This window comes from Podarcis liolepis (genome assembly GCF_965112155.1).
Source record: "Podarcis liolepis genome assembly, chromosome: 14".
Lineage (NCBI taxonomy): Eukaryota > Metazoa > Chordata > Lepidosauria > Squamata > Lacertidae > Podarcis > Podarcis liolepis.
The window spans coordinates 1,645,562-1,669,887 of record NC_139569.1 but is presented as its reverse complement, the minus strand read 5'-3'; the positions used below and the strand labels follow the sequence as shown (position 1 = coordinate 1,669,887).

The 24,326-nt window shown below is 50.3% G+C and overlaps 3 protein-coding genes across 4 annotated transcripts in view; 2 read left to right on the top strand and 1 right to left on the bottom strand.

Moving 5' to 3' along the window:
* The window catches only part of ADCY9 (adenylate cyclase 9), a 28,401-nt gene extending 17,436 nt beyond the window's left edge, over positions 1-10,965 (top strand). For both annotated transcript variants that reach the window (XM_083474683.1, XM_083474682.1), the window contains exons 10-12: positions 1,557-1,598; positions 2,654-2,695; positions 4,010-10,965. In XM_083474683.1, coding sequence (XP_083330809.1) covers positions 1,557-1,598; positions 2,654-2,695; positions 4,010-5,195 — 1,270 coding nt within the window. In that variant the 3' untranslated portion in view covers positions 5,196-10,965. The remainder of the gene's footprint in view (positions 1-1,556; positions 1,599-2,653; positions 2,696-4,009) is intronic.
* Positions 10,966-16,527: 5,562 nt separating this feature from the next.
* Positions 16,528-18,594, bottom strand: LOC310693123 (hemoglobin subunit alpha-like). The gene is made up of 4 exons (XM_083474853.1): positions 18,386-18,594; positions 17,146-17,934; positions 16,844-17,048; positions 16,528-16,733 (listed from the first exon to the last, which is right to left on the bottom strand). Exons 2-4 carry the CDS (start codon positions 17,238-17,240, stop codon positions 16,605-16,607), a joined length of 429 nt encoding a protein of 142 aa, XP_083330979.1. The 5' UTR covers positions 17,241-17,934; positions 18,386-18,594; the 3' UTR covers positions 16,528-16,604.
* Positions 18,595-19,908: 1,314 nt separating this feature from the next.
* LOC310693737 (hemoglobin subunit alpha-A-like) lies at positions 19,909-21,111 on the top strand. The gene is made up of 3 exons (XM_083476085.1): positions 19,909-20,320; positions 20,588-20,792; positions 20,895-21,111. The coding sequence occupies exons 1-3, from the start codon at positions 20,226-20,228 to the stop codon at positions 21,021-21,023; spliced, it is 429 nt and encodes a 142-aa protein (XP_083332211.1). The 5' UTR covers positions 19,909-20,225; the 3' UTR covers positions 21,024-21,111.
* Positions 21,112-24,326: the final 3,215 nt, after the last annotated feature.

Genomic DNA, 24,326 nt, shown 5'->3' with positions numbered 1-24,326 from the left:
TGTCAGGAAGTTCTTCCTAATGTTTAGGTGGAATCTTCTTTCTTGTAGTTTGGATCCATTGCTCCGTGTCCGCTTCTCTGGAGCAGCAGAAAACAACCTTTCTCCCTCCTCTATATGACATCCTTTTATATGTTTGAACATGGCTATCATATCACCCCTTAACCTCCTCTTCTCCAGGCTAAACATGCCCAGCTCCCTTAGCCGTTCCTCATAAGGCATCGTTTCCAGGCCTTTGACCATTTTGGTTGCCCAGTTCCAGTTTGTCAGTGTCCTTCTTGAACTGTGGTGCCCAGAACTGGACACAGTACTCCAGGTGAGGTCTGACCAGAGCAGAATACAGTGGCACTATTACTTCCCTTGATCTAGATGCTATACTCCTCTTGATGCAGCCCAGAATTGCATTGGCTTTTTTAGCTGCCGCGTCACACTGTTGGCTCATGTCAAGTTTGTGGTCAACCAAGACTCCTAGATCCTTTTCACATGTACTGCTCTCAAGCCAGGTGTCACCCATCTTGTATTTGTGCCTCTCATTTTTTTTTTGCCCAAGTGCAATACTTTACATTTCTCCCTGTTAAAGTTCATCTTGTTTGTTTTGGCCCCGTTCTCTAATCTGTCAAGGTCGTATTGAAGTGTGATCCTGTCCTCTGGGGTGTTAGCCACCCCTCCCAGTTTGGTGTCATCTGCAAATTTGATCAGGATGCCCTTGAGTCCATCATCCAAGTCGTTGATAAAGATGTTGAATAAGACCAGGCCCAAGACAGAACCCTGTGGCACCCCACTAGTCACTCTTCTCCAGGATGAAGAGGAACCATTGATGAGCACCCTTTGGGTTTGGTCAGTCAGCCAGTTACAAATCCACTGAGTGGTAGCATAGTCAAGACCGCATTTTACCAGCTTCTTTACAAGAATATCATGGGGCACCTTGTCGAATGCCTTGCTGAAATCAAGGTAGGCTACATCCACTGCGTTCCCTTCATCTACCAGGCTTGTAATTCTGTCAAAAAACGAGATCAGGTTAGTCTGACATGACTTATTTTTCAGAAATCCATGTCTTACAGATAGCTCTCCCCCCCAGGCCAATAACTGAACGTCTCAAGCCCCAGATAAGCATAACGTCAAAGCAAGCCAAGTACTGTAGCATAAACGTAATGTGAGCTGATTCTGGCAGCGACTGCCAATTCGTCCTGAATTTATCTTGGCTACCAAGGTGGTGTTTACAGGCCTTCCCAAACATTTCCCCCTTTTGGTTCTACACAACCACCATCCTCATAAAACATGCACTATGCAGGTGTTAAAATGGCCTTTTCATGTGAGTTGAACTAAACACATTAAGGACCATCTTGTAGACCTGGTTGTCCAACACAGACTAAGAAGCTGTAACATGTGAACCTTGGAGACAGCAGACATACATGAGGCTCATTGCCCATTTCTGAAGAAATGCTTGATGCAATAACTGATGTATCAGGGCAGAGTCACATTTTGTCAAGCAGCTGTTGCTGCAGTGGGAATAGTGGCGTGTGAATTTTCTTGCTGATCTAGTGCTTCTTGCATTTCAGTTTCAGCTCCACGGAAATCTTCAACTCGACACAGAACATCAGGTAATCATTAACATCTAGCAGTCTTCCTTGCACTTTCTGCTTTCTCCTCAAAGGCTTAAATGAAGTGCTATAACAATTTTTTTTAAAAAAAGAAAGCTTTAAAAGAACTGCACTGATGATAGTCATTGTTTGGATGGGGTTTTTTTTATCCATTTCCACAGTCACACAATCAATCAGTAGCTGAACTGGGTTCCATACAGTCATAAAAATAAATTAACCAAAAAAGCCTCAAAGATAAAAAATGTAAAATAAATAGCAAAAACAAAAGCGCCAAACTTAATCCATTCCGGAAGTCCATTTAACTTCCAAAATGTTCAGAAACCAAGGCACAGCTTCTGATTGGTGCAGGTGCCCCGGGAACAGTAGCCGACAGCCGCATCAGACGTTCGGCTTCTGAAAAATGTTTGAAAACCAGAACACTTACTTCCGGGTTTTCAGCATTTGAGAACCAAGGCATTTGAGTACCAAGGCGTTTGAGAACCAAGGTACCACTGTATGCTATAAAACCTTGTTTGCGTATTGATTAGAAACACTAAAAAAGGTCAACTGTACACTGAACTCCATGTCTAAAGAGTTAGACATCAGCAGCCTGCTTCAGAATTTAGCTCAGGAACAACCAAATTGACTGTAAAAAATGCCAAATAAACTAGAGAAATATAACAGCTGCCTGGATTTTTAAAAAAGAAAAAATGCAGTGTGTGCCTACATCGCTGCTAGTTCTGAAGCATGGTATATGTGGTGTCACAGAAGCGAAAGTGAGGAGAAGAAGCGCTCACCATGTGTCTGTACCCTAAATAATGGCAAGAACAGAAGTAGCTGTTTTCAGACTTAAGCAAATGGTTTTTCATTTAAGGGCTTGTTCAACATCAAACTTCATTATTTTCATCACTTCATGGTGAATGTCTGAAGCCAACAAGCTATATATAGGTAAAACTCCAGTGGAATCCCTGGGACTAAGAAATGGAAATTCTAAATGTAGATTAAGCTCACTAAATCCTGCAATTATTACCTCTCCTATTCATTTCTGTTGATGTTTTGCTATATTTGGATTTCAGCTCCACAGAAATCTCCCATCTTCAGTTAGAACAGAACGATAGGTAAGAATTGATACCTAGTTCCCAGTTTTTTGTGTTTTTCCTTTGCTTGATCATTCATATTTCTGAAATGTAGAGAGAGGTACTAATGTAGATTAGTCAGTCATAGACATATTATCTGCAAATAACTGTGACCGATGATGGTTAAACAGACTCTCACATGAAAACTTGGGATGAGTCTTGAATAAGTCAGACAGAATACTTTATTTGACATCTGAGGACCAAACTGGACATGATGTGATTTACCCAAGTAGTAACTAATTGTGACACTATCCGTGTATGTGTGTGAGAGAGTGGGGGGGGGGGGAAGGTGGTAGGGAGAGGGAAAGTAAATAGCAATTGGAGAAAATCAGGATTGGAACAAAACTGGTACATCATGACATAAGTGGTGAACCTGCAAATGAATTTTGGGATTTTTAGAGGGTTCAGAAATTTGTGAAACATGATACATTATCAGGACCCATTTGGCCCTCTTAAATCTGTATATAGTGGTACCTCAGTTTTTGAACGTCTCCGTTGATGGAAGTTTCAGTTTTCGAACGCTGTAAACCCAGAAGTAAATGCTTTGTTTTTGAACTCGCCTCGGAAGTCAAACATGAAACGCGGCTTCCGTATTGAGTTTTCCATTTTGAGGCTTCTGTATTGAGTTTTCTGTTTCGGAACTCGAATGGTCTTCCAGAATGGATTATGTTCGAAAACTGAGGTACCACTGTACCAGCTAAAATAAATATTTGAAGAATAAGGATTTGATTGTTTGCCTTTTGATGGCAGCACAGAATTTTATTTGGTTTGCTCTTTTTGTGTTTTATTTGCATATATTTAGTTAAATGTTTTGTATGTATACATTGGCCTCATATCTGAGTGATAAAACTTCAAAAGAGTTTTAGGTTTTATTCAACTACGTTTTACTTGGAGTATACCCACTGAAATGAATAAAACAATAAAACATTTTTGAAAAAGAAACCAGGCAGTGTGTATGTCTGTGTGGTCTGGATCTTTGCTCACCACAGCAGCCCTGATCTGAATCTCCACTCCCCCCACTCCAAAAAAGAGAGAGTCCCATTGTGTGAATGACACAATGTCTAGTTTGGTCCTGCGCATATGAAGTTGTCATAATTGTCTCTGTTGCCATGGGGGACTAGAAAATCGTATTTTAAAATAGAATAACATTTTAAAATAGAGTAACGTTGTGTGCTTGTGATTAGAATATAGGAATATAAGAACAGAGAAAACATACAAATCCTTTTTTCTTTTCTTTTTTACATTTACTCTGTGTATGTGCGTGTGTCTATATTTTCTTTAAAAAATTAACTCCAGTTCCACAAGGAATCCATGCTACCGATCAACCTTGGAAGACTTCAGGAGGCCAGCAGACCTTATTGGCCATGAAGTGATTCTGGGCTTCTTCCTTCTCCTCCTCCTGGTTTGGTTCTTAAACCGTGAGTTTGAAGTGAGCTACCGCCTGCATTACCATGGAGACGTGGAAGCCGACCTTCACCGCACCAAGATCCAGAGCATGAGGGACCAGGCGGACTGGCTGCTGCGGAATATCATTCCGTACCACGTGGCGGAGCAGCTGAAAGTCTCACAGAGCTACTCCAAAAACCATGACAGTGGTGGCGTGATCTTTGCCAGCATCGTGAACTTCAGTGAGTTCTACGAGGAGAACTACGAAGGAGGCAAGGAGTGCTACCGAGTCCTGAACGAACTGATCGGGGACTTTGACGAGCTGCTGAGCAAGCCTGACTACAGCAACATCGAGAAGATCAAAACCATTGGGGCCACGTATATGGCCGCCTCTGGCCTGAACACGTCCCAGTGCCAAGACAGCAACAGCCCGCACAGCCACTTGCAAACCCTCTTCGAATTTGCCAAAGAAATGATGCGAGTGGTTGATGACTTTAACAACAACATGCTGTGGTTCAATTTCAAACTGCGGATTGGCTTCAACCATGGCCCCTTGACTGCCGGGGTCATTGGCACCACCAAGCTCCTGTATGACATTTGGGGTGACACTGTGAACATCGCCAGCAGGATGGACACGACCGGAGTGGAGTGTCGCATCCAGGTGAGTGAAGAGAGCTACCGCATCCTGAACAAAATGGGGTATGACTTTGATTACAGGGGGACGGTGAACGTGAAGGGCAAAGGGCAGATGAAGACCTTCCTGTACCCCAAGTGCATGGACAACGGCATCGTCCCCCACCACCAGTTATCTATATCTCCAGACATCCGTGTTCAAGTGGATGGCAGCATTGGGCGGTCTCCGACGGATGAGATCACCAACCTGGTGCCTTCTGTACAGAATTTGGACAAGATGCCCCACGTCTCGGACCATAATTTGGAGCTCAAGGGTGGGCTCCCCTGTTTCAAGAATCTCCCAAAAGAGACAGTGAAGCCAGAGGATGGGCGTAGGTTTGGTAAGTCTGTTGAGAAAAACGACTGCAAAGAAGCAGGTGAGACCAGTGAGCTGACTAAGCTGAATAACTCGCGGAGCGTATGATGCGCTGGAGTGGTCTGCTCTGTCTACAAGAGCGCAGGTGCTCTCGGTGGGCTGTGTTCTCCTGGAGGAGGGGGCAGGAGAGGGAGTGGCTGGACGGCTCTGTCATCTGACTTCACTTTGGCAACGGGATCCGAGGGGGTCACTGGTGTGCCAGGGCTTTTGTGCCTCTCTCACCCCCCAGGTCCCCTTGGAACAGTCTTTCAGCTGAGATGAGACATCAAGTGCCTTCAGATAGACTCTGCTGGACTCCTTGTCTAGGAACAGAGGCACAAAGTTGACCATATGTTCGATGGATAAGCCGTGGTTATATCATTTTTATTGTTTCTCACTGGCACTACTATTTTGTTTTTGTTTTGCCTATTATGTTAAGCCTTTTGTATGTAAACACAGACAAATGCATGTTTACCTGACTGACACAAACAGCCACTAAGGGCAGATGATGTGAGGCGAGAGAGGAGTTGGCAGAGTTGCCCCCTGGGCAACTGGAGGAGGAGGAGCAGAGAGCTTGCCTTGGCAGTCCAGCACTTACCTGAAGTGATCCGTGGGCTGCTCTGTTTGCCATAATCAGACTCAAGTGCCCTTGTGTGTTCTGGGATGTGTGGCCTCTTGCCATTCACCCCACAGGCCTCTGCCGTGTGGGGATTGGCGCTGGCTGCACAGTGCTCCAGCGGCAGAAGCGTGGCCAATCTCAGCCTCAGGTGTTTCGCTTCTGACCTCTGCCAGGAGGGACTTCTGAGCATTTGGGTGAAACGGTTTTCTCTAAATCTGGTCAGGCCTAAGAGAAAGATAATAAATGATAGGGGATTTTCTCCCTTCCTTTTTATTCCTCCCTTCCCCCTTAATTCTGTATTTGTGGGGATTGTAAGCAGTGGTGCCATTGTAAGGCAGGTGCCCATTAAGTGTGTCTGCGTACTCAGTCCAGCCTTTCTTTAGGCACAGTTGGTGCCAGCAGCACTCAAGCTGTCAGACGTGGCTGACTTAGCAGGGTTGGGGCACATTTTCGCCCTTATTGTGTTTGCCCTTTGTGGGAGTTGGAATGAGAAGTCTGTTCAGAGCTGAAAAGCACAAGAGTAGGGAGATCATAAGCCTTCAGCGCTTTATTGTGTGGATTCAGTCAGAATGAACTCCCTTTGACAATCTTTTCTTTTGCATTTTCACTCCTGTTGTATTACTGAATGAAGAGTCAAACGTGTTTGACTCTTAATGCAGCCAAATTTTCTGATTCACCTAAAGGTGATGTAGCCAAGCATAAATCTGCCCCACAAATACACATGCAGAATAAAGTAGGGGCTGTTCTACGTTTTTGCAAGTTTAGAAGACGTGAAAAGGGTTAAAGTACTTTAGGGTTAGAAAGTTTGTTGTTTCATAGAATACTTCCTCTTGCACTTTCTTATCCTGCAACCTAAATTGGTCCAGTAAAAAGCTAGCATCTCCTGTGTTCTGACCTTTGGAGTGAAATGGACAACTATGACCATTCTCATCAGCTGGTCGCTTCTGTTATTTTGTTGACATGCTAATCTTCTTTAAAACTAAAGCCAGACTCTCTTTCTTTTGGCTCAGTTGTTAAGAGCATCCCTGGAATTTATGATCATAAAGGGGCTTTTGCTTGATATCACATAGAATACCTTTTCTGTGGGCCACTCTCTCTTCTGTATGTCTCACATTCCGACACCCACACTGAGCATCATTGTAATACGTGCATCTTTCGATAAAAGCCTTTGGGGCTGAACCAACACAGGGGTAGTGAATTTCCAGTGCAGGGTGGTTCTAGGAGGACAATACTGGACGGTTCTCAAAATGTAGTTAAAAACAATCTTATTTTCTTCAGCCCCAAGTACTGTACAGTACTAGCCTCCACTGTGGCTGCAATCCTAAGCACATTTACTAGGTAGTAACTCCAGCGTATGCAGTGGACTTAATTGTGAATAAAATGTGTAGGAGGAGGCTGTTCCCTGAGTTGGGCTTTCCAGAAGATTAGTATCGTTTTGTAAACTTCTCTTGCCTCAGTCAGATCAAAGAAACTTTCAAAGGTAATCGCCAGGATTCTAGCTTCTGGTTTCTCGACTGAACTGCTGTTTTCCCCATGGCTGAGCTGATTTAGTCCCAAGGTGTTTCCAGGCCATCTGCAGCATGCAGAACAGAGCTGGGGTTTAACAAGAGCTAAAAGTCAGAAGAGGGAAGTTTAAGGACACTGATAATAGCCCCCAAGGATGGTGGCTTGTGGCGGATCTGGTCCTGTGAGCATGAGAGGCGTTGAGGCCAGCTGTCTTAATGTGTGACCTGCTTCTCTCAGTTGTGAGAATTGTTGGAAACTTGCAGATTTCTAGCCACAAGGAATTTGGCTATTTGCTTTTGTAAAAAGACCGCAATTACCCCATCTTGGGGGGATGTTCCTAAGACCAGCTCTTTGCGGTGTAAAAAAACGCTCAAATGGTTGAAGTCTTTTATTTCATTTCTTTAATTTGTGTAGGTGCTTCAGGCCCTTGGCAAATGTATCTTGCTCTCTGCCAGGCAGGTGATGTCTTTAGTCACAGGGCAGGCAGGGGTTGGCTTGCTCTTTCTCTGGCCGGGCACATGAAAGGTATGTTCAGCTTGAATTTTAAGGGCTGTGATTGGTGTCTGCTTCATCCTGGATGCTGAAATAGCAGCGTCTCAGCTGCTCTTTGTGTGAATTCATGGGCTGCTCTCAACAACAGGGTTTCCTGCAATGGGACGTTGCCTGCAAAGCACCTTGCATATCGTTGCTTTTTCACATACCTCCCCAAAAGAGTTTTATTTGCCAGGCAAAATAGGCAGAGGTAGTAGGGAGCTCTTCTGCCGCTTGCCTGTGGAACGGTCCCCGAAGGCTTGTTGCCTGTACTTTAGGCCTTGGTGGATGCAGAGGTGGGGAACCTGAAGGAGCCCTCCAGATGTTGCTAGGCTCCAGTTCCCGTCACCCCTGCGCATCGGCCAGGCTCGTTGCTGGGCGGATGGGAATCCCAGCAGCAGCTGGAGGGCCACCGGTTCGTCACACCATGCCTAAAATTATAGCAATAAAACTGGAGCGCTACGTTGGTAGCAATAATGCAAGATGATTTACCTAGCGGTAAATACACATGCCTGGTGAGGGAGCAAGTAGTGGCATGCAAAGAAGGCAGTTGTTCCTTTGAAGATCGGGCTGGGCATGAGCCAGGGATGTCATTTTGGGTTTTTTCAGCAGAAGCCTTATTTCCAGGGCTCTGGAACTAATGATGCTAATTGACTTGGCACTAAAAGGACCTTGCTCACACCACAAACAGATATTTTAGCTAGATTTGGGCTGGGAAGCCGGGTGGCAGAAGGAAATAACGGAGGGCGAAGGCAGGGGGAGGCAAGGTTTGCAGAAGCCTAGGTCTTCTGCTGCCAACTCCTTGGCAACAAAGTTTTGGGATGCACAAGGAAGTGCTCCAAAGAGAGCAAGTTCTGTTCTCCTGCTGTGCTCCAAGGTCTCTGAAAGCAGTAAATGAGGCTTTTTATTCAACCTCACTCATTGACGCCTGCTTCAGTCCTACAGAAATCAATGAGACAAAGCACCTTTTAAGGACTAAATAACTACTTAATTATTTAGAACTTACTTTCCGCTGACTATATATAAATAGAAACAATGCACTTGGCTTCTTCTCCAAAGGCTCTTTTAACTTGTCACTGGAGGCTTCTTGCCATTTGGCTTCCTAGCAGAGCCACATGATGAGATGGGTGGCTTCCCCTTTTCTTCCACAGGAGCTGGAGGGGTGTCTCTGAGGGCTGGGTGTGCAAGGCTCTTGGGAGCCCCACCCTCTCCTTGCCCCTCCTGTGAGCTGAAAGGCAGTGGCCACCAGCCCCTCCTCCTCCACCTGCCCCACATAGAGGCAGCATTCTGGGCACTTATTCCCACTCAGGTCCAGTTGGTAGGAGGAGGAGCTCTTGGTGTCCTGCTGAGTGTCCCACAGAGCTCTTTACTGCCTCTTCTCCGTTCTCTCCTCCCCCCATCCCACGCTCCTCAGGCCTATACCTGCAATATGCCCCGTCCCCCCACTTACCTGGGGAGAAGCATCATAAAGCAGAAAGCATTTCTTCTAGGCACTTCCTGGGTCTCTGAGGCATTAGCTTCTCCTCTTAGAAATGAGCCTAAGGCTAGTGTATCTCGCGTGTAAATACTGGTTGGTTTATGCACCGCAGCTGCACTCCTGCCTTCCTCTCTCTGACGTCAGCCGTTCTCCCGCCTGGCCAGGCCAGCATCCGGCTTCTGCAGTAGCCATAGCCAAGCAGGACTTCCTGGAAATATAGCAGCAATGTAAACCAAGGGCTCCAAAGCATCCCTTTGGGGCAGCAGCTTTAAGGTTGTTGCCTCAAGGTCACGAGGACAAACAGAAGTAATAAAAAGCCCAAAGCCTTAACGAGATGGGGGACAAGCAGAGTGGCAGGCCTGTGGCGTTGTCTCCGCGGGACGACTCCCTCTGCCTCTGTCCAGGGTGCCCGTTCCTTTAGGTGCTGAAGGCTTGGGTCCCCTTCTAGGGCCACGGAGGGCCATGCTCCCCTCTTCCCACCCTCCGTGGAGAGGGAGCCTGGCTCTTCACTTCTCAGGACCTGGTGATTTAAAGCCAACTCCTTATTTTGATGGCAATACCCTTCAGAAACTCTTCACTGGCCTGGGCTTTGCATGCTTGCGAAGAGCGGCTGGAAAGAATCGGTCAGTAGGACAGGGCAAGTCCAGGGCCTGGGTCAGGTGCCGACTGAGCGGGAAATGCTGGAAGCAGCTTTGCGGGTCCAAGGCCACCTCTGACTCTATCTTCCTGGCTGACGCAAAGCAACCCTTTTGTTTCTTTAGCCCTGGGTGGGGAGGCTGGAGAGAGAGGCCTTCTGTCGGGCTGGTCCTTTGGAGCCTGACTTTCCCTTCTCAGAAAGCTCCTCCTGGTGGAGAACGAGAGTCCTCTGCAAACCATCCAAGACGGTTCACACTGGTGTTCTTCACCAGCAGTATCTACAGGGTTGTTTTAGACATGTACGGTTGTATTTTAATGTGTATTTATATTTTTATTTGGTTTTGAGATAATGCTGTTACTGGCCCTGAGGCTTTGTGTTGAATAAACTACTAGTTACTGGGGGGGGGGGGGGATAAGGGTGCCAGCCTTTAGGCAGCCTATGCAACACTATTTCAGTATTTGATATGCACAAACGAGCCTCCCCTATTTTTCATCATTTTAGCCTGGTGTGCTGAGAAACTTGGGAGAGGCAAAAGATGAAAGCAACTTGAAACTCCTTTCATTTTGTGAAAAAAACACACCACAGTATTGTCCTTCAGGTGCCTATCAGCTCCTGGTCTGCCTTGAAGAAGGGCTTTCCTGGAATATTGCCTCCACGCAGTATTGGTGTCAATGGGGAAATGCCCCAAATTCTGTACTTGCGGGCGCAGGTGTGAGCAGAAAACCATCCAGCTTTCTCCTCCTTATTCTGCGCCCACTACTCTGGTTGACATTGTCTTGCCCTCCCTGCAGAAAGGAAGAGCAGGCCCCTCCCCACACCAGGCGAGGAGGAGGAGGAGGAGGAGGCAGTGGCTTCACAGAGTTTTGCTTGCTGGGAGTGCCAAAGGCCGTCCTTCACTACAGTAGCTTAACTGTAAATAGCCTGCATACGTCTGGCTCTAAAGACACACACACACACACACAAAAGTACGTGTGAAATACTATATGTATATAGAAGGTAAATATACACATTCACTTTGACTTGTTACTGCAGATCTGTAATCAATTGTATATTAAACGGTTTTCCTGTACTGGAGATTCCTTTGCACCATCTTAAATGTGGGAGATCTGGAGAAGCGATTCTCGCGATTCACGTGCCACTTTGTGGAAATGTTCATTCTTCCAAGGGATAAGTGGGCTGAATTTACCTGCATGTGTTTCCCAAGAGCTTGTGATCACTGGGCACTGCCCTCGCGACAGACTCATAGGATGGTATGTATCTGTCTACTCAAGGTAGCAAAATGGTTTGGGAGCAAGTCATATATATATAATGGAGAAGTTGGAATGATAATTTTTCAGTCAGTTGCCCTAACCTTGCCTGCTCTGCTTGGGCACTGTGAATGTGTCTTGTAGCCAATTTCAGCTTCTGAAGGTGTTCCCCTTAGAATTGCACAATGCTGCTACTTGTGTAAATGCAGGCACACTTTTCACAGTAACACAAACATGTGGCCTTTCCCACCATTTCAAAGAGGAGCAGTTCTGGACAGTTCTATTCCATTTTTCTTTTCTGGGGAGGGTGGTGATGTCATCATTCAAGATTGCTAAATAATCTTCCAGTTTCAACCCTTTGCCTGCACTGCTCAGCTGTTACAAACTTCTGAAAGCTAAAGGGTACCTGGGAAAGAACAGGATGCTAAAAGGCTATGCCCACCTCACCCCAAATAGCTTCCGATCAATTTTTCCTTAGATACTTTGGCAGCGGAAGTTCAGATATGGGTCAGGAAGAAATGAGATCAGAAATTGCTCTGAGAGTTGCACGTCTTTCTAAAGAGGACTTTGAACCCTTCTATGACCTAAGGGGACACGGGTGGCGCTGTGGGTAAAACCTCAGCGCCTAGGACTTGCCGATCGCATGGCTGGCGGTTCAAATCCCCGCGGCGGGGTGAGCTCCTGTCGTTCGGTCCCAGCTCCTGCCCACCTAGCAGTTCAAAAGCACCCTTAAGTGCAAGTAGATAAATAGGTACTGCTCTGGCGGGAAGGTAAACGGCGTTTCCGTGCGCTGCGCTGGTGCTGGCTCGCCAGAGCAGCTTCGTCACGTTAGCCACGTGACCCAGAAGTGTCATCGGACAGCGCTGGCCCCCGGCCTCTTAAGCGAGATGGACGCGCAACCCCAGAGTCGGTCACAACTGGCCCGTATGGGCAGGGGTACCTTTACCTTTTATGACCTTCTAAAACAATTGCAGAAAGATTTAGCAGTGGAAAAAGGAATGCAGCCTTCAAAGGTTTTTAGAGATGAAATCAAAATGGAATTGAAAGACTTGCCTACGAAATTTACTGAACTGCCTGCTTCAGCTAATGAAGCTTTGGATTTAGGAATATGCCATAAATCCGCCATTAAAAGACTCACTAAAACTGCATCAGACTTGCAACTTCATATGGAGTTCTGGGAGGATAGGAGTAGAATGGATAATTTATGACTGAATGAAGCTCCAAAAAACAGATATGAAAGCCCTTTTTGTTAACTTTAAGTGTGAATGCAAACTGCATACAGAGAATGCATGAAGCTTTGGCTACCCCCCCCCCCCAAGACAGCAACCCTGTGATATACTCGGGTTACATAAGCTTCAGGTTACATATGCTTCAGGTTACAGACTCTGCTAACCCAGAAATAGTACCTCAGGTTAAGAACTTTGTTTCAGGATGAGAACAGAAATCGTGCTCCGGTGGCGCGGCAGCAGCAGGAGGCCCCATTGGCTAAAGTGGTGTTTCAGGGTAAGAACAGTTTCAGGTTAAGTATGGACCTCCAGAACGAATTAAGTACTTAACCTGAGGTACCACTGTAATAGCAACAATTTTTATTATTTCTGGGCAGTTCACAGGATAAAATTGCAATATAAAAACACAAAATACATAAAATAAAACCAAAAACAACCCAATAACACCCCCAACACATTTTAAAAGGGCAAAGGCTTGGTTAAAGAGGAACGTTTTTGTCTGGTGCCTAAAGGTGTATAATGAAAGCACCAGGAGAACCTTCCTGGGGAGAGCATTCCACAAACGGGGAGCCACTGCAGAAAAGGCCCTGTTCTCGTGTTGCTGCCCTCCAGACCTCATATGGAGGAGGCACATGAAGAAAATGGCACGTTCCTCCTTCAAAGAAGCAATTGAGAAAGTAGCAAGAGAAGGAACGGAATTTAACATGGAAGGGAAGAAAGTCCACTACAAAAAAATAAACCTCAAAAAATCCTACCCTACATGCTGCTGGGGTGAAATACAGATGGGGCTTCCAATTTAAACTTATTTTGCAGATAGCAATACTGATAGGGCTCGGCTAGATTGGTACAGTAAAGGAAAAGTATTTTATATGCGTTGTATATGCGATATGTTATATGATATATACATATGCGACATGTGACACCAGATGGCGCTGTGGAGTCCCGTCTTTCCCTGCCTGATTTCCCTGTATGAGTTTACAACGCATTTAACTTAATCGCTTCTTTGAAGTCTCTCGATCCAGCCATTGTCACCACTCTGGCTGAAGCCAAACTAGCATTGGGAACAATTGGGAGTTCCAATACACAGAACAGGAAGAGGCAGGAGGAGAGAAACAGAGACAATATGGATGGCAAGGGAGGTCAAATAAGAAACCTAAGTTTCTTAAAGAAATTAGAAACATCATTCTTCTGCAAACTGACTGGTTTGACTTTTAATTTTTATAGGTATATTTCATATTATGCTAAGTGAAGAATATGGCAAGGGGGGAGTGAAGGAAAGCTGAAACTGGCATTTCTTTTATCTTTGCAAGAGAAAATTCAATACCCTTAACATATTGAGCTGTTTGAAGTTGGGGCAGGGAGTGTGAGCTGTTCATATGCCATACCTGTGGACTCTTAACTGTGATGCTCTGTTGCACAGGTGTATTAAATTCCATATAAATTAAAACAGTGAAATCTCAGAAATAGAACCAACTCTCTTTGGTAACACCAATAATGCTGGAAGATGTAACTAAAGTAATTAAGAAACTTAAACCACACAAGGGACCTTGAATCTCTTGAAAGGTTGGATTGGTTAAAATTTTATATATATATATATATATATATATATATATATATATATATATTTGTTTCAAACCCTATCTATTTCAACAAATACTCTAAGGATATGGCCAAAACAATGATTGTAAGCTTGAGTCATCACAGCAAGAGACCTGATCTGCGCCTAACTGTATTATATCAACTTTCTCAGAGAAGGGTAAATGGGTCTACCATACCATGATGTGGCCCATATATAGAATGTCATTAGTATGATACTCAGTGTAAAAGAGAAGATTTGGATGCAAATGAAATTAGATGGACCTGTGCAACACAGAATATCAGGCATCCCATTTTTGAATAACAACAAAACTTTTGTAGTGATAAAGCCATTTGCAAAAGTAGAATTCGAGATCTGGCGATACTGGATATAAAAATCAGCACCACCTAGACGTATTTCCTATGCGTTGCACCCCTCCTTCGACACGTCTGATCGAAAACTGATGCATATGAAATGGAAAGAAAAACGCTTGTGCAGATTGATTCACTTTTATAAAAAATAATGTTTTTCTCACGGCAAATTATGGAAAGAATTGAGGGTTGTAATGTGACTTGGCTATCAGGTGATACATATTATCTCAAGTCCAACAGCTGAATCTCAAGCAATTAGACCTTTCACACAATTTGAAAAACTGATTCTGAATATCACTGAACACCCCCACCCCAAAAATATCGGTTTTATGCAAAATACTCACTGACATAGCCATTGAACAATGCTTGACTATTAAGCAAAAGTGGGGAAAGGACCTAGGCATGGAAATTGTTCCATATGTCATAGATATGTGCATAGATGTCACCCTTCCCTTTTTTTGCGGGAAATTCCCTTATTCCAGTGCCATTTCCCACTGCTATCCCAGATTGTTAGATATCCCGTAGACTGTCCCCGGGACAGGTGAGGCTGCTGATCCCTTATTTTCAAATCTGAAAGTTGTCAGCTATGGATATGTGAATTGGTGCAACCATTTTGGGAAACTGCATTGGCAGAAATAAGCAAAATTACAAACCAGGATGTACATTGCAACCCATGTCTAGGTTTATTAATAATATTTAAATATACTCAAATTATCACACGAGGAACTTGCCGCTTTTCTTCTGGTAGTGGCAAGATTGCCTATAGCATGAGACTGGAAAGGAAGCTCACCTGTAGATCCCACAGTGGAAGCAGAATGCATAGACAACTGCTTTATCTGAGAAGCTAAGAGAATACATGCCCTGAATGATGCTTCGGATATGGGTGGTTTTGTTGAAATATGGCACCTTTTTTTATAAAACACTCAATTGAGCTTCTCTGACGACTGGCGCCCACAAACTACGTGTATGGATTTATGGGAGAATTTGACACTATAATAGTCTTCTGCTCTGCGGGAGGGGGAGAGAAACCAATTGTTTTGATAATATTTGTGTTTATATTCTTTTCTGGAAAATGAATAAAATGCTTCAAAAACCAAACGTGTTTACCTTTCCCCCCCCCATGCTTTTCCCTTCAGGGGTGGGGTTCGGATAGTCGCCCCTGCCCCCACCCCATGGAGGTGGGGAAAGAGGAGCGGGCCCCTCTCCTCTCTTTGCGCCAAAGCTCAAACTGGCCTTTGCACCTTCTTGGGGCAACTGGGAAGGCGGCGGCATCAGCATTCGGCCACAACTGGCCTTTGGTCCCCATCAGCCTTCTTGAGCTGCTGCTTCCTGGGGGGGGGGGTCCTGCAACCCACGCACAAAGCCCCCCCCCGCCCCGCCCCGGAACTGGAGAAGAAGTTGACACCCAGGGTCGGCCAACTTATCTGTGTCGTCCTCGTCCCGCCCCCCCCCCCCAGGCCTGCTGCCCCTCCCTGAGCGGTTGTGCCTGTTGCTGCCTGGGTGGGGTCCTACTGCCTGCCGGCTGCTGGGTGCAGATAGGGAAGGAGGCCGCGGGGGCCCCCCTTGCCACGTGCCTTTCCCCATTGCTCTGGTCATCGTGATCTCGGGGGACTGGAGCCTGAGGCGCCCCCCTGCCTGCGCGGAGACCCCTCCCTGCGCTCTTCTCGGCGTGCGGATGTTTTTTGGGGGGGCTGGCCTCCCCATCATTGAGTGGAAGCAAAGAACACCTAGGATGGGGGGTTTTTGAGCAGCCTCCCTTTCATGGGCGTAGCCAAGAGGGGGCAGGGAGGGGCAGCTCCCCTAAATCAATAGAAATCAACATAAATGCATAGCTAACGTAGGTTCTGCCCCCTAACAAAAGGCCTACCCCCCCCAACAAAAATCCCATGCCCCATTTACTGCAGTTCCTGCATTGCAGCGGGTTGGGCTTTATGACCTTTGGAGTGCCCTCCAATTCTGCGATTCTCTTCTCTTCTATCTCAGCACAGGGGTATAGAGGGGAAAGCCGCAGGCTTGCCGGCCCTCCATTTCCCCGAGGTACGAAAAGGCTTGATGGTGAATAAACTCATTTGTTACCCAGTCTTCGCCATCCGGTCCGGGGGCAATGTGACATTCCCTACGGACAACCTCAAGGGGAGCGCCGTCGAGGGCTCCTCCGAAGTCCGTCCAGCGCCCCCAGCCGCCCCCCAGAGAGAGGCGAGGGCGCAGCGCTGCACTTGAAAGAGCCCAAAGCTTTATTAGGAGGGAGAAGACGGGGAGGGCGCCCGGGCGAGCCCGTCTTGCCCTGCCTAGCGGTGGCAGGAGGTCAGGACGCGGGCGACGCTGCCCAGGAATTTGTCCACGGAAAGGAGGAGCGCCGGGTCAAGGGAGCCGCGGCTGTGGGCCCCGACGGTCACCAGGATGCAGTGGTTAAGGCACTGTGGGGGAGAGAGGAGAGCGCCAGCGTTAGAGAGAGAGAGCAGGACCCTGGGCCGCCCGACGGGGAGGGCAGCGGGAGGCCGGGGCAGCCTCGGGGAGCGCGACTCACCTCGAAGCTGCTGGGCGACACCCGCAGCTCGAAGGCGTGCAGCTCGCTGAGCTTGCCGAGGGCGCCGGGCAGGTCGTCCAGGTTCTCGACGGCGCAGCTGAGCGCGTCCACCACCTTCTTGCCCAGCGCCTTCAGCTGAGCCGAGTCCGGCGAGAGGTCGAGGTGGTGGAAGTAGGTCTTGGTGGTGGGGTGCGCCGCCATCAGCCTGCGGGAGCGGGCAGAACGAGGACAGGGTCAGGCCAGCCTCCACCCACGGACGGCAGACCTTGGGGAGGGTCCCGGAGCCGACGGGGAGGACTTACCTGGTGAGCACCTCGACGCCCACGGCTTCGGCGTGTCTGCTCACGGGGACCCAGATGGCCCGCACGCGCTGCTTGTCTTCCTCGGTCAGCCCCATCTCGGCAGTGGGGCGTCCTGGGCGCCGCGCGCGCAGGCAGGCAGCCTTTAATCGGCGCTGCGCAGGGGGCCTCCGACCCAGAGGTCCCGCCCTTCCCAGCTGCGTCTGGGCGCCGCAAGGAGAGGCCTGGCTTGGGCGCCCATAGCTGGCTGAAGGCCAGCAACGCGCAGAGGCCCGGTGGGGACGCGCCGTGGCGCCTGGCTCAGTTTCTTTCCCGAAAGCTTCGCCCTGTTTTCGAGCGCTTAGAACTCAGCCCCCCCTTCACCCCCAAGTCGGTGAATTCGTTTATGGGTCATTTTTCTCCCTCCCTTTCCAGCAGACTGCCGCTCGAGGCGGCTAAGGCTCAAAGGGAGACGGCCAACTCTGGTGGACCCACAGACCGCCGTCGAGGCCCCTTGGAGCCCGCGGGCGCCTGCTTCTCTCCGATGGGTTTTGGGGACCTTCTCCGGAGGGTAGTCGCTTGCGGGGGCTCTTGGGTATGCCTCTGCGAAACACCCCGCCGCCCCCGTCAGCCTAGAAACTCTCCGGGTGACCCGGGCCAGTCACAGTCCACCCAACCCTCTTTAAAAGCCTTCCAAGTTGGTGGTCGTCACTGCCTCTTGTGGGAGAGAGTTCCATGTGCTGCGTGAAGAGGGACTTCCTTTTCTGTGTCCTGAATCTTCCTGCCTTCAGCTTCGTTTGGTGTCCACAAGTTCTAGATTAGTGTGATAACACAGAGAGAGAAACTATTCTCTACCCGTTTTCTTCATGCCATGCGTAATTTTATAGACTTTTATCATGTCACCTCTCCCTCGTATTTCCTGTAAACAGGGGTCCCCAGACCCCAGTGTAACCCACCCAGAGGGTCCGTGGAACAACTGTTCCGGACGTCCCGTTTTTGGGGGGTCGTGGTCCCAATAAGATGCACGCTCCCGCCCCTGCCCCCCCCCCTGCTTCCCTCCACTGATACGGTAAAGCTTCGCAGGGCGCCATCCCCGAGTTGCCGCCGCCCTCCCCGAGTCTCTTCCGCAGGTGCCTTCAGCCCGGCGCCCGCGGCCAAGGACCTTGGATCCCCCTTCCGTGGAGAAGGGGAGAAATGTCCTGCAAGGGCCCCCCTTCTTTTAAATGCTGCCTTAGTTTAACCCAGGAATTCTGCTGCCACTCACCGTTCTGCATTCTCACCGACGTTTTTTGCACCCAGTGTGCCGCCCATAAGCATGCACGGAAAGAGTGTGCGTGTGGATAAGAATGCACGTGCATGCAACCCACCCTGGACGCCTGTCATAACCGCTACTGTGTTGGTGAAGGGCGTGGGGGACACACGTTGGTTTAAGTCCGCGACAAAGGCCTCAACTTCCAGGAAAGTCTTGAGGCCTCCACTCCTCGGCACGTGGTGACTCTCCATTTGAGCTCTTTCTTGCCCGCCTTGCTCCGTAGATTATTTCCGGGAAACCCCGCCCCCCCTTCCTTAAACCAGCTTTTTATTTCAAGTATAAAACTGGAATGATTAGAGGCTTCGTGTTTTGTTTTTGTTTTTTCCCCAAAAAAATTATTAATTTTCCAAATTTATAACAAACAAAAAGAACATCAAACACAAACATACAAACAAACGTTTATCTTAACTGTAATAAATCCACTTTTGTTAACCTTGTTAGGTGACTTCCTCAAATCCCTCTGGCTGAGTTTCCATATAAATCATTGTAGCAGTTTTCCAAAACTATTTATAATTTACTTAGTCAAATTAACATCTATCTTTCTTTTCATTTAAACTTTAAACATATTATTCTACAACACCACACATTTAAATCCTAGGCCTATCTGATATTCACAAGTAATTTTATTTAAATTGAAATATATTAAGAAACCAGAAGCCTTTCTACTTGGAATAATAGGTCTGGAACTGCCCAAGAAAGAAGTCAGATTGTTTCTGTATGCCACAACTGCAGTCAGAATTTTATTGGCCAAAAATTGGAAAGGACCAACAGTGGAGGAATGGCAGATGAAGATGATGGACTTTTGGGAGCTCGCTGACCTGACCGGAAGAGTCCGCGACCAGAAGGAGGAGGACTACCAAGAGGAAGGGAAGAAATTTAAAGATCATTTAGCCAAATATGTTAGAGGCTTCGTGTTGGTTGCTGTGCTGCTCTTTGTGTTCCTTGAGACCCACCCGAAGAAATCTGGTCCCAATACTTTGCTGTGCCGGATACCAAATACTGCACAACGAAGGACATCTGTTTAATACCCATCTTGCCACACTTCCAACAAAGTGAGAGTGACACCCCCCCACACACACACAAAGGGATGTCCCAGACAGTTGATAGGTATGCGTCAGGGACCGTCTGGGTGTGTGACGTGGACCACCAACTGGGAACCCCTGGTCTACAGTATTCCAAGTATGGTCGTACCACAGATTTGTGGAATGGCATTATGATGATAGCCACGGTTTTATTTTCCAATGCCTTTCCTAAGTTTGCTCGGGAGTCCTCGGAGAGCTACCTCGCGGGGAGGCCAGGGACAAAATGTCCGCATTCAGCGAGACTGACTGCTACCCTTCTCTGCCGCCCCCGCCGCCGGCTGGTTTGCTGCGCAAAGGAAAGACCCATTTGACTTGGTTTGGTTCGGGCCGGAGCCCCGCGGGGGCGGACGAGGACCTCATCCTGGCTTTCTGGAAGGCACCGTCCCTCCCCTTTCCTCGTGCGCCTCCGCCACGCGCGGTTCTAGGGAAAGAACAATGGCCGCAAAGGGGGTGTCAGGACTAGCAAAGGAGGTATGTCATCGCCCAGGGAGAGCCCGACGTAGATACACGGCAAGGCCTGTCTGGGGGAAAGCAGCGGGAATTGCGGGGAGGCTGTTCGTGCGCTCCCTCCCGCATCCTAGCACTAGCCGTAAGAAGCGATAACGCGGGGAGAAGGCGGAGGCCGAGGGAGAGGCCCCAGGCGGGGCGGGGCGCCCCCGATAAAAGGGCCGCACGCGCTCCGACGGCACCCGAGACTTTGAGCTGCCAAGATGGTGTTGACCGACGACGACAAGAGCCACGTGAAGCACGTTTGGAGCGTGATCCAGCCCCACGCCGGGGACATTGGCGCCGATGCCATCACCAGGTAAGTCCGCCCCGTCGGGCAGGGACCCTCTCCCGGGCAGTGGCGTAGCGTGGGGGGTGCGGGGGGCCCCGGCCGCACAGGGAGCAACATGGGGGGGGCGCTCGCACTCGCAGCTCTCTGCCCCTAGGGCAGAGGGGGCGCAAATTACTTGCCTTGCCCCGGGTGCTGACAACCCACGCTACGCCACTGCTCCCGGGGACGAGGCCGCGGGCCGGGCGGGAGTCGGACCCTCGTCTTCCTGCTCCTCTCCGCCTCCTCTTCCCGCAGGATGTTCGCGGCGCACCCCACCACTAAGACCTACTTCGCGCACAAAGACGTGAACCCCGGCTCCGCCGACATCACGGTGCACGGCAAGAAGGTCGCGGCGGCCATCGGCGAGGCCGTGGCGCACATCGACAACATCGCCGGCGCCCTCGACAAGCTCAGCGACCTGCACGCCCAGAAACTGCGCGTGGACCCCGTCAACTTCCCGGTGAGTCTCTCTCGCTCCCGGTCGGGGCTCCGGGGCGGGCGGGATCCCTGCTTCGCTCCGTCCGGGGCCCCGTCTAACGCTCCCCCTCCGCCTCTCCCGCAGTTGCTGGGCCACTGCTTCCTGGTGTCCATCGCCGCCCACCACCCGGAGCTCCTCAAGGCCAGCACCCTCGTCTCCATGGACAAGTTCCTGGGCCGCGTCGGCGCCGTGCTGACCTCCAAGTACCGCTAGGCCCCACGAAGCCCAGGCCCGCCGCAGGGGAGCCCTCGACGCCGCCCCGCGACCCCCAAACCCCACAATAAACCTGCTCTTAACTCTCCCTGATGTCTCGCGTCTTCTTGGGCTGACCTGGGGGCGGGCGGGGAGAAGGGAGAGGGGGACTCCGGGCCTGGACGGCTCTGGCGAGGGAGACCCCGTCCCGCGGGATAGTCCCTGCCTTGGCGCTCCTTGAACCCGGGGCACTTGGACCGAGTCGCCTGCTAGGTGGGGGACCTGAAAGAGCCGCAGGCACGCGTGGCCTTTGCGGGACAGGGGCGCAGAGTCAGCCCCAGAAGGGCTCCCTTCCTCTCCTTGGGGGTCTTCCTTCCAGGTCCCTTCGGGGGTCTTGCGGGGTGGGGCTCCCCAGGCCTTTGCGCCCCTGGCTGGACTGACTGGGATGAAGCAGACGAACTGTTCGGAAGGGCCGGTCTCGGCGTGGGGTTGTGCTCGCAGAAGGGCTCCGCCCGGCTCCGTCCAGCCCGAAAGCCCCGCGAGCCACAGCTGCCAGCCCGTGTAGGCAATACGGCCCGGGTTGGGTGCAATAGAAGGCAGCTTCCTAGGATCCTGCGCTCGAGGGCAGGGGCAGCCCCCTCCCCACAGCCAAGGCGGGGGGGGGGCAGTGCCAGGGGTCCCCTCCACACCCGCACTGAGAGGGCGCGGGAAGAGGCCCGCAAGCAGGAACCCTGCCTGGGAGGGGGCGACTCGGGCTCTGAAACCACCGCCATTTCCTGAGATCACGAGGACCCACCAGAGCATTGGGGAAGGGCCCATGGCGGGGGGGGCGCCCTCTCTCCTCCCCCCACCCTATCTGCTCACAGCAGCCAGGAGAAGGAGCCGCGCCCAGGGCGGGTCGGGAGGTCTGGGGAGCAGATAAGCAGACACCCAGGGTGCCAACATCTACCCCAACTCCAGGAGGCCTGCGGGGGGGGGGATTAGGCCTCTGCTATCTCTACCTGGGCTGTGACTCCCCTCTCGCTCCATGTAGTGCGGCCTCCTACTAAGGGAGCCGCGGGATTTTCCACGCATTTTCCACCAGAGGTAGCGGCGGACACGGGGGGGGGGGCGTTGAGAGAGTAGACACGTTCACGGAGGCTAATAAGACTATCCAAAGCCACTAGCAGCAGCAACAGCTGTGTCCAAGCTCGGGTGTCATAGAACCATGAAGAGACCCCAAGGGTCATCTAGTCCAACCCCCTGGCATGCAGGGGCCCGGGGCAGGGCGCCTCTGAAGAGCAGTTGCTGCGCAGCCCCCCTGGGGAGGGCATTGCTCTGACTTCCAGGTCCTGCAAGCGAGCTTCTTCCCAGGAGAGGAATCTGGCTGTGGGAGCAGAGGCGGGACGCCTACTTTAGCCGGGGGCCTCTTCCAATGCTGCCCCGGCCAGACTCCTCTCTCTGGCAGGGTCTGGAGACCCATCGAGGGAGGTGTTTTGCGCGGGGGCGCCTATAGCATCCATTTTGCTCCAATCGGCCCAAACTTACTAGTAATTGTGATTGCCGCGTTCCTTTATTCCTCTAGCACCAAAAAGAAGCAATAAATATTGCCTCGTGAGGGTGCAAGCAAGCAGCAAAGGCTTGGGCTTGAGGTGGGCGGCAGAGGAGGAATGAGTCACCTTCCTGGCGTCAGCTGTGTGCCAATATTGTTGCAAATGCCGGGGGCCTCCTCTTCTCTCTGCCGAGCGGGGGCAAGTGTCCAGGGGGGTCCAGGCCTTGCGCTCCTTTGGGGAAATGGCGCGAGGTGGGGACCGTCGCAGCTTCAAGATAAGCGGTCTATCCACTTATTCACACTTTCAGTCTGCATGGAGGGAGTCCAGATCTTACAGCGCGGTCATCTCAGGTGGGGTTTGTTCCTCGCAGCAGCAGTGCAGCCGGCGAGTCCAAGGCAGCTCCCCTAATTCCGAGTCTCCGTTATTCGGTTGCATCCTCCCGGCTAGTTCTTTCGATCCTTTGAAGTACTAATAATTAACCCCCCCCCCCAGGTGTCACCTAATAAAGGAGTTCCCCTGACTTCATCAACACTTGTTGCTTGACTAGGATTAGAGGCTGACACACACAGCTAGGACATTCACATAGGCTTAATTAACTCTTCGCATGCTAATTGCTGATGCTCAGAAGCAGGTACACACATTCCAATACACACGGATCTTGGTTATATTCTCAAAGTCTGACACACAGTCTTCACACATGAACACTAATTAAAACACCTCAACCCCCTTGCATGATTTTTTTGTTAAGAGGGAAGCATATAAAGGAGAAAAGTGACCCGAGTCGGCCTGGGCATCTTTGGATATCATTATGTTGTTAGCCGCTCTGAGCCCGGCTTCGGCTGGGGAGGGCGGGATATAAATAAAATGTCTTATTGTTGATGTTGTTGTTGTTCTGGAAGGTTATGCTACCTAGTCCTAAAAGCGTCTCCAGATAAGCTGCACGCGGATGGCGGTATGACTCCGCTGAAAAAGGCATTCACACAACGGGAGGGGGGGGGAGAAGGATAATTAATGAATAAAATATACGCTCCTACGCATCTTAAATCCATCAACACTCTTCATCGAGAGACAGCTCTAGAGGCGACGCGGGGCGTGTGATGCAGGGGCGGTGCAGGATCTGGCCTCCACGAAGCTGTGCCACTGTATTTGCTGCCACCATGGCAACAGCAGTGGGCGGGGGGGGGGATGCAGCCCACGGAGGCTGGATCTACTGCCCCGGTGGATCTTGCTGCCCAAAAGTAGTCACTTCACTTTGCCATCTGGGTTTTCTCCCAACCCTGCCCTCATCCCGTTGCAAGCCCACCCCGCACCCCCGGTCAGGAGCCTGGCTGCCCAGCGCTGGTGGCAAAGGACTGCCCAACACGGAGAAGAGGGGGCCCATTGAGCTGGCAGGGGCCACCTCGGAGCTTCTGCCTGCAGTCGTGAAACGAAGGGCGCTTAGCCAGGAATTTTGCCCGGAGCGAAGCCTCCAGAGGGCGCCACTGAGGCTTTTAGCCCGTCAAGCGTTTGACTGCCTGGGCTTCTCCATCGCCCCCTCCTCTCTTTCCCAGGCACCCTCCCCTGCAGCCCCCAAATCCCTCCTGCCCACCCCCAAGGAGATGCAGGGTTTTCTCAGCGGCGCCTCAGGCGATCCTGGTCTCAGTTGCGCGCCCTCCAGCCTCCCTCCGGAGCATCGGCGGGGGGGGGGTGTCTTGCTGCAAAGGAGTCACTCAGCTGTGGAAGGGCGATGCAGGAGGTCAAGCTGCGTATGAGAGAGATGCCTCAGTTTCCCTTTTGCTGTGGCCCTGTCCCA

Excerpts from the sequence above, each read along its gene's own strand:
- LOC310693123 (XM_083474853.1), bottom strand. The coding sequence starts at position 17,240 with ATGGGGCTGACCGAGGAAGACAAGCAGCGCGTGCGGGCCATCTGGGTC. Across the intron at positions 17,049-17,145 it reads GGCGTCGAGGTGCTCACCAG|GCTGATGGCGGCGCACCCCA; the intron begins GTAAGTCCTCCC and ends CCGCTCCCGCAG. Across the intron at positions 16,734-16,843 it reads TGTCGCCCAGCAGCTTCGAG|TGCCTTAACCACTGCATCCT; the intron begins GTGAGTCGCGCT and ends TCTCCCCCACAG.
- LOC310693737 (XM_083476085.1), top strand. The coding sequence starts at position 20,226 with ATGGTGTTGACCGACGACGACAAGAGCCACGTGAAGCACGTTTGGAGC. Across the intron at positions 20,321-20,587 it reads GGCGCCGATGCCATCACCAG|GATGTTCGCGGCGCACCCCA; the intron begins GTAAGTCCGCCC and ends CTCTTCCCGCAG. Across the intron at positions 20,793-20,894 it reads TGGACCCCGTCAACTTCCCG|TTGCTGGGCCACTGCTTCCT; the intron begins GTGAGTCTCTCT and ends CCTCTCCCGCAG.